This window comes from Vicugna pacos, unplaced genomic scaffold, assembly GCF_048564905.1.
Source record: "Vicugna pacos unplaced genomic scaffold, VicPac4 scaffold_21, whole genome shotgun sequence".
Lineage (NCBI taxonomy): Eukaryota > Metazoa > Chordata > Mammalia > Artiodactyla > Camelidae > Vicugna > Vicugna pacos.
Genome location: NW_027328742.1, coordinates 11,114,872 through 11,124,568, shown reverse-complemented (window position 1 = coordinate 11,124,568; position 9,697 = coordinate 11,114,872). Strand labels below are relative to the sequence as shown.

The 9,697-nt window shown below is 46.4% G+C and overlaps 1 protein-coding gene across 1 annotated transcript in view; it reads right to left on the bottom strand.

Annotated features, from left to right (window-relative positions):
• Window positions 1-402: 402 nt before the first annotated feature.
• The window catches only part of LOC140694344 (RING finger protein 17-like), a 29,907-nt gene continuing 20,612 nt past the window's right edge, over window positions 403-9,697 (bottom strand). Inside the window, exon 9 of the mRNA XM_072957622.1 lies at window positions 403-565. Within this exon, the coding sequence (XP_072813723.1) occupies window positions 403-565 (163 nt within the window). The remainder of the gene's footprint in view (window positions 566-9,697) is intronic.

Here is a 9,697-nt window from a genome sequence, read left to right as displayed (position 1 = left end):
AACACACAGGCTTGCCTGGACAGCAGCCAACCTTCGCTACTGCCCTGTCTGCAGCCGCCCCGACACCCCTTCCCCGCCCCCAGCCCCTAGGCATATCACGAGAATATCTCAGGAGCCGGCCAACATCGCGAAGTGCACCTAGTGAACCTGGGGTAATAGTGGGCGCCCCAGCGCAGGCTGAGGTGGACAAGGGAAGAAATACACAGCCTAGCCTGGGCAGCCCCATCCTTCGCTGCTGCCCTGTCTGCTGTCGCCCCGCCCCCTTCCCAGATCCTGCCCCCTGGGCATCCTGCGACAGCATCCTGGGAGCCAGCCAACTCGGGGAAGTGCACCCAGTGACCATGGGGTAGCAGAGGACGCACCCAGAGCAGGCTCAGGGGGACAGTCGATGAAATCCACAGGTTACCGTGAGCAGCCCCATCCTTCGCTGCTGCCCTCTCGCAGCCGCCCGCCCCTTTCCTCGACCCCGCCCCCTGGGAATATCGCCCCAGCATCCCGCGAGCCGGCCAACACGGGGAAGTGCACCCCGTGCACGAAGGGTAGCAGATGGCGCCGCCAGAGCAGGCTGAGGGGGACAAGGGAAGAAATACACAGGCTTTCGTGGGCTGCCGCCATACTTCCCTGTTGCCCTGTCAGAAGCCACCCTGCCGCCTCCCATGACCCCGCCCCTTGGGCATACCGCTCCAGCATCCTTGGAGCCGGCCAACCCTGGGAATTACACCAAGTCAAACTGGGGTAGAAGAGGGCGCCCACAGAGCAGGCAGAGGGAGACACGGGAGGAAACTAAAGCTTACCTGCGCAGCCCCCGCCTCACGCTGCCATACTCTCTCTAGCCGCCCCGCCCACTGCCCCGTAGAAGGACCCCTGAGTGAATAGCGCCCACGTCCAGGGAGCCAGCCAACAAGGAGATGTGCACCAAGTGAACCTGGGGCAGCATGGGGCGCCCTCAGAGCAGGCTGCGAGGGACACGGGAGGAAATCCAAAGGCTTGCCTGGGCAGGTCACGTCCTTCGCTGCTGCCCTCTCTGCAGCCGCCCCGCCCCCTACCCCAATCCCGGCCCCTGGGCGTACAGCCCCAGCATATGCAGAAATAAATTCAAAATGGCTTAGACACTTAAACGCAAGACAAGACACCACACACCTCTCGGTAGGAAACGTAGGCCAAACAGTATCCCACGTACACCTCACCCATTTTCTCCTAGGGTAGTCTCCCCAAGCAACAGAAAACTCAGCAAAAATACAAACACAAACGGGAGCAAACTGAATTCATCAGCTTTGGCACACCAAAGGAAACCAGAAGCAGAACTAAACCACGACCTATGAAATAGGAGACAATCTTTGCCAAACAGGAGACTGACTAGGGGTTCATTTCCACCATATCCAAACAGCTCATCCGACTCAACGGACAGAAGACGACCCAATCCAAAAATGGGCAGAAGACGACCTCAGGAAGCAATTCTCCAGCGAAGACCCACCAGCGACCAATGAGAGGCACATGACAAAACAGGCTCAAGGTTGCTAATTATCCGAGGAATACAAGGCAAAACTACAATGAGGTGGCATCTCGCCCCAGTTAGAGTGGCCACCATTCCAAAGCCCACACAGGATCAAGGCTACAGAGGCTGTGGAGAAAAGGGATCCCTCCTACACTGTCGGTGGGAATGTCGTTTGCTGCAGCCACTGTGCAAAACAGGAGGGAGGGTCCTCAAAAGACGGAAAATACACTGGTCAGAAGCTTTGGATCTCGGGGGCATGCCAACAAGCTCCCAAAGGCCCGGCCTCGCCCCTGCTTCTGCCCCAGCTCGCCTGTGCCCCACAGGGTCCAGGGCGGCCTCCACTCCCAGGGCAGGGCCACCCGCGCGGGAAGGCCTCGCAAGGCCTGAGGGCCAGTCTCGGCTGGCCCGGGGCCGTCCAGCGCCCTCCCATCTCCCGGGGCTGCTCCCACTTTGCCAAAGCCGCCTGTGAGCGGCGGCCAAGAAAGCCGCGCGGTTCAGCCAGTACTAAGGAGGGGGAGGAAGGCACCCCAACCAGGCCGGGGGGGCCCCCGGGACACACCTCACGGTCCCAACCTGGACGCGCGGCCTGGACCCCACCGACGCACCCCTCCCCCACCCCGGGCGCCTCCCCAAATGCACAGCCCAGGCCTCACCCGCCGACTCCCCGACCTGCGCGCCCCCACCAGCGCTCCCTTACCTGGCTCGCGACGGCAGCAGAGGCGACAGCAAGCGGCGGGAGGCCGAGACCCCAGGCAGCCTTCCTCCTCCAGGAGCTGGTCCAGGAGCACCCAGCTCCCGCCCAGCTTCCTCACGTTCTGGGCGCGCCCCAGCGCCCTGGCGTCCTGGCGCCCGTGCGCGCGAGCGCACGAGCAGCTTTCAGCGCCCCTCCCCCTCCCGCCCGCCTGACAGCAGCATGGAGGCTTGGCTGCGACTCCAGCAGTAGGGATGCTGCGAGTGGGGCCGGGCGGTGGGCCGGTGGAGCTTCGGGCGGTGGGGCGGTGGGGCGAGCCCAGCCCGCGGCCAGGGCTGGCCGGGTCCCCAACACCAACGCGGCCCCCCACGCCCTCCTCCAGGGTCCCGGCCCCCAAGTAGGACCACCACGGGCCCAGGGCCAGGCCTCACCCCACCAGCCCCGCTACCACTGCTCGCCGACCCCCCACCCAGTCAATGCCTCCCCACCCCCTGCCACGCCCGGTCCCCGATCCACTGCACCCCCGAGACAAAGCTGCTTCTCCTCACACCCAAATCCCGCCCCAGGTCTGCGCCCCACTCGGTCCTAAGCTACAGCCCCTGTAAACCGCGCTCACCCCAAGGGCCTCACCCCAGGTCCCCCCACCGTCCGGAGATACTCCCCTAACCCTTCACCTAGGAATGAGCCCCCACCCTTCAGCCGGGTCACTTCCGCTCCCAGCAACCCCTCCCCTTCACCCTGTCCGCCCTTATCGCCAGATCGCCGCACACCCGGAGTGCACCCCTACCCCAGATGACCCCCTCAGCCCTCTCCTCGCGAGAGCCGAGCGCTCCGGGCTCCGATCACCACGGCGACAGCCGCTAGACAGGGATGCCCCGGGCCCACGGCAGGCACGCAGTCCTGGCTCCCAGGGGCGCGGCCCCGGCGGCCGGGTGGGCGGGGCTTGAGGCCATTCCAATTCCCTGCCCCACCCCCACGCCCCCATCCCACCCCGAAGCCCAATGCCTCCTCAGAGCCCATGGGATAGGTGGTCCCGAGCTGCACACCGCTCGCCAGTGGGCCTTGGCTGCTTGATGCTGGTGCGGGGAGGGAGGGTGCAGCCTTAGCCCGGCCCTCGGCCCCCGGGATGGACAGCGGGCAGCAGTGGCTGTGGCAGTGGTAGTGGGGGTGTCATCGTCGGCGGCGGAGGCGGGACAGGGCGGCTGTCCTGGGAGAGGAAGTCCACTTGCTCCCACTTCCCCCGCCGCCTGGCCTCTGCTGCCAGAGCTTCCTGGAAGGAGTTTCCCCCTGTCAGCCTGCCCCTGGGAGTCAGGCAGGCTATGGCCAGGGGGGCGGGGCGGCGGCAGTGGCAGCAGCAGAGCTGGAGATGGCAGGATTGGGGGTGACCCATACTACTGGCCAGGTACTTGCTCCCATTGCCCGCTGTCTCTGTCGCTGTCGCTGTCGCTGTCTCTGTCCCTGTCGCTGCCCCCGCCCCTGCACATTGACTGCACCACGGCCACCTCTCAGGAGGAGGATCACCTGAGGACAAGCCTCCAGGGACCCTTGGACAGCAGAGACCGCCCCCAGAGCAGGCTGAGGAGGACACGCGAGGACACCCAGTGCTCATAGCAGCACTATTTACAGTAGCCAAAACATGGAAACAACCTAAATGTCCATCCACAGATGACTGGATAAAGAAGTTGTGGCATATTTATACAATGGAAAACTACTCAGCCATATTAAATAAAATAATGCCATTTGCAGCAAGATGGATGGACTTGGAGGCTGTCATTCTAAGTGAAGTAAGTCAAAAAGGAAAGAAAAATACCGTATGATATCACTTATATGCAGAATCTTAAAAAAAAAAAAAGACAAATGATCTTACTTACAAAACAGAAGCCGACAAAAAACAAACTTGTGGTTACTGGGAGGGGGAAGGGAGTAGAAAAGAATAAATTGGGAGTTCAAGATCTGCAGATACTAATATATATAAAATACATAAATGGCAAGTTCATACTGTATAGAATAGGAGACTACATTCAATACCTTATAGTAACTTATGGTGGAAAAGAATAGGAAAACAAACATATGTATGTTCATGTATGACTGAAGCATTATGATGTACACCAGAAATTGACAATGACATTGTAAACTGACTATATTTCAATAAAAACACATATTGTAAAAAATTAAAAAAAAGGATGCTTTTAACCCAAACTTGCCTTCCCTCACAAAAGGTATACATTTCTAAGAATACTCTCCTTAAGTTAAATCTTCTAGAAAGTTGTATTTTAATTCATGCTATCTCACTACATAGATTCAATCTAGCTTTTATAAACACAGACATTATTTCTATCCATAGAAATAAATCTCAACTGCCTTCATCTGGATTGTCCTTCATATACCCATTCAGTTTAAACTTGAAAGGCATAATGACAGTCCCACACAGAAATATATTTATTTATAAAGCTATGACCATTAAATGAAGTGACCATGCTATAATTAATACTAGTCCTTACCACAAGAACAATATCAGTTTATTTTCCTAGGAGATTGAGGAAACATTTTTGAACACATAGATTGAATTCTAATGTCAATTAAATTTTGGAAATCTCATTAAAAACTGTACTCAATCATCTGGTAACTAACTGTAACACTTTTTTAGTAGGACTATTTTTGTGCCTCATGCCCTGCTTTGAAGCAACAGAGAAGAGTATTTAAGTTTGATATATTGGAAAGTTCCTTTTGCAAGCTCCCCATCTTAATAACACAGACAAATCATACCACTTTACCAATTTAGTAATTAATAAGACAAATTACAGAGCAAAATAAAAAGTCTATACCTTGGAAGTGAAAGAGGATAAATGACTCCTCCCTACCTGTCCAGTTTTTTCTTTAGTATCTCCCTCCTCCACATACGAGTGTGTCTAAGCAGGCCAAGAACACATAATAATCATAAAATAACATACCCTGGGACAACCAGGACTTCAGAATTTCCAAAATCTATCATGAATATTTGTATCAGTGCAACTTCATGGACTAAGTATTTGGTTGGACTACGTCTTCTGATATTTTCACTTCCTATTGGAATTAATTCAGTAATAGTTCCTCGACACCACATTCCATTTTCAATACTGTTGACAAATATTCTTGCACCTAAACAATGAGGGAGATGAATCATTATCAATGTTTATGGAGAAAAACACCCAATAACCTCTAAGTTACAAACATGTACATTAGTTTCACCACTAAGAAGTCTTAATTCATGTATTTACTGACGACATACAGTGAATACACAGCCCCTTGTCAAATGCTATGAGAGGGATAAATAAAGCTAGTATATTCTGACAGTTTCTGTAATACAGAAACTCATGAGCTAGACAGGGAGGTAAAAACAAAGAATACAAAGTCAGCAGTCCTTTACTGAGGACCTGTGTTTTATGAACTGTAACAAAGATGAATGAGACCATGCTGCCTCAAGAAGCTCAAGAAAGGAAAAGAGACAGGCAAATTAAGTTACTATAATACACTATGCAAAACATTAAAAGAAAAAAGAACTTCTAGCCTTTTGCATGTACACACACATGTGCACAGATACATGCATGCTGAAATTTGTAACATACTTCTTTGGAAGCATAAAGGAAGAAGCAATTACCTTCCCTCAATTAAAAGTGGAGTGAGAGTAAAGGAACCAAGAAAGGCAGAGTGGGAAAGGCCAAAATTAAGAAATGTACACACAGTGGACTTCAGAAAAGGGGAAGATGAACCAAGGACGTAGCAGCAGAGGAGGGCCTCATGGAGGCATCAGATGAATTACAAATAAATAACCAGGAAAAAAAAGATCAAGCCAGAAAGAGGCCCGAATTTTTACGTTTACAATGGGCTCAGCAACATTCTCAATACTTTGTGTGTGAGTTCACCTCCTCCCCACAACAACCCCATGAAAGTGGTCTTCCACCCAAATGTGTGAGGAAAGTAGGCAGACAGAGCCTCGTAGCTACTAAGGAGAGGTAGCAGGTGGTGTTGGAGGCCATCCTTTTAACTAATTCAGCATTAGAGAGAAATTTGGTATGACCTGGTCACAGATTATATACAAAGATGCTCTATAATCCCCTCTGTATATGCTAATAAACACAGGATAGCTGAGAGGCAATTTTAACTTCTACCAAAACATTAGTTTGGCCTTGAGATTGTCATCAACCCTTTTCTTATGTTGCTATATACCACATGACCTATATTTTTAGTTTTAAACTACATGCTATTAAAACATTCTTTCTTGCAGTAGGTGAGATACAAGTCTACTGGAGCTACTTGTTAGTCCTTATAATGAAGAACATAGGTAGGAAAAGGGAACAGGGGATACTCTGCTAAAGCATCATATCACATTTCTTCCCTTACCAACCACTTCTCAAAAGATAAATGAGTATTTAAATCATGTATATTTGCCTTGAAATAGTAATTATCCTTGACAATTTAAAGCAAAGGATGAATTTCTGGCTTTCTTAGCATATTTTCTGAATCTAAACTGAGCTTTTGGGCATATATTAAATTTAAAGAATTATTTCCAGCCATAAAAAGTAAGTTTAACACTACACTTCCCGCTTTAGATGCTCATAATTTAAACCCTGTTTTTTAACTTTTAAAATTATTATTCATTTTTGTTAGTATATGATGGTTCTAGTCTTCTGATATTCTGAAAAAAGACACAGACAAGCTGGGAATTAATCACACTTTTAAAGAACTACTATATAAAGCTAAACAGATCATACAGTACTTTCTGGTATCAGTTATATGCAGGTGTTGACCAATGTTAGCAGAATGAGAAAAATGCTATAATAATAAGTCAAATCATAGCCTCATCTTATTATAGATACACCATATTTAATCCATGTTATAAGGGAAGTATTTGTAATGAAAGTTTAAATTACAGCAAATCACATACAGCCTTAGAATTAAGATGGGCTGATTAAGTGTACCTACCATGCTGTGTGGCCCAGGAAGATATTTAAAAAATATCTCACCTTACTCCATAGTGGAGTTTTTGTGTACCTCATTTGACAGTCAATTTTAATATTTAGTTAAGTTATCTAAATAAGTTAAATAAAATTAAACTTATGTTAAACAATTTCAAAGCCTTTTACGCTTGTACAAATCTGTATCACAAAAAAAGTCTATATGGGTTGGCCAAATATTACAATATTTAAATAAACTTCAGATTTTAACTTGGGGTAATATTTCATTACCTAGCTCCAAAATGTCTGAAGGATCAAGGTGTAAACTCTTATTGCAAAACTGATTCACCTTCTTTTCCAATACTGTTGCATCTTTTATTTGTGAATACTTCCGAATATAGAAGTGGCAAGGATGTATTACATGGCTTACAAAAACTAGCTCTGGAGAACCTGGATAAGAATATTTAAACCATATTAAGAAACCAAAAGTTAGGAAAAAATTCACTAAAAACAGAATGCAATATCCTCTAAAAGAATAATAAGTGTCTTGTAGCACTGCAAACTCTAGAAGACCTAGGCCCCACAAGAGTCCAAACGATAAAACAGTAACTAGACTGATAAAACAAATAGAGCCCACTTTCACAGATTTCTTTTGCAACCCGAACCATGAACATTTTATTTTACTTGTAAAATGCGTTAAATAAATGAGCTGTAGTTCCTGTGGTAGTTAGGTTCTAAAGTCAGAGTATGTGCTATAACTCTACTGTTTTACAACAAAACACCAACGTTTATTTATAAATATAATTGGAACTTGGAACCCCCTTGATAATGATTAGGTTTCCAGTATAGCTCCAAATCTCCTTTAAACTGTACTAAATCAAAAGAACCAATAATTAGCTCATAGCCACTCTGACTCCTAAATCTTGTCAGGCTGGAGAGGTATGAAAAAAATGCCTGGGAAAGCCAACATATTGAGCAGCAATTGAGGGGAAGATGTGCATGTTTTGGTGGAAGCAAGGGTTGGGTAGAATAAGACAGTGAGAAATTTTTTGTATATAGTAGTAATTAAGCCAAGTGTTTTTACTGATATGAAAAGATCTCAGAGTACAATGTTAAGAAAGGAATTAAAAGAACAGAACAGTGTGTATGGCATGCTACGTTTTGTGCACAAAAACAAAAAACGAGAACTAGAAAAATAATATCTGTGTATTTGTTCGAATATGCATAAAGAAACTCTGGAAGGGAAGAGGAGACTAGATGGAAAGAGAACAGGTTAGGGGAAAAGTTTCATGGGGTGTTTTAATATGTATACATTTAATTTTTGAACGATGTAGATGTTCTAGTAAATCTAGTAAAAATGTTTAAAAAACAAAGACTTGAAGGAATTGAAGGATACATGATAAAAACAGAACAAACAGATCATTTTACCTATCCAAAACAGACTGCAAAGAAAAATATGCATACTGAGAATGAGGTAAAGAGATAAGCACGTGTAACTGGGGAGATCGCTGAGAGAAGTGCTATAAATTTCAGAAATATTTTTGCCAATAACAGCCAGAACTTTAACCATTAAAAAGGAAGACGTTTTACATATCAGTAAAATTCATGTTACTCATGGCCTCACTCTTCTTAAGAGTTACTATACATAAAGTACCTGCTTTTGATCCAAAAGGAGATTTCTTCTGAAGAGGCTTTTTTTGATATTTAGGTGTCTCCGTAAGATAATCTGTGCAGCATGCTTCATCAAAATAGGGAAGAAAGACAACTGTATTAATTTTATTATGTTGGCAATGGCACACTTAACATACTGTTTAAAAAGCTGTACTTGAATTGGTAAAACACTGGAGTGGCAGGACCCCCTGTATCAGTAGGCAAAATACTGATAGTTTTCTTAACTCACTGAGTTAATCAGTGACAATAATCATCCAGTGGAAATGAGAGAAAATAGCGTGTCCTTTTTTATGTATCCAAAATATTCTGGAAAGTCAACCAATGAAACAGACTGGGGGGGGGTGGGGTGGGGGAAGGAAAAAACCAAAGTGGATCTTGAAAATGGTCCTGAAGAAGACTGACGGGATAATTGCACACAGCGTGATCTCACTCTGGTGCTGATGGGAGACACCACTGGAAACCCAATCAAACAGCTGTGATACATTTAAAATGTGACCACTCAGATGCTATTGTACTCATGATAGTTCATTTTATAACAGGAGGTATCTCAGAACAAAGATTTAAGACATGGTCTTCTTAAATTTAAGGACAAAGTCACAATCTCTCACTTATTTATAATATTTTCATCTTTTTTTTGGCCTTTTTTGTTTTGTTTTGTTTTATGAGGGGGAGGTAATTGGGTTTATTTATTTATATTTGGAGGAGGTACTGGGGGTTGAACCCAGGACCTTGTGCAGGGTAAGCATGCACTCTACCGCTTGAGCTATAGCCTTCCCACTATTCTCATCTTTTATATGGGTGGAACACTAAAAAGTCAAATAATCTTAAAATTACATCTCAGAGCTTAGCTAATATTCTTGAATTAAAAATAAAAATAATCTGAACTTTAGGAATGTGACAGTAGAG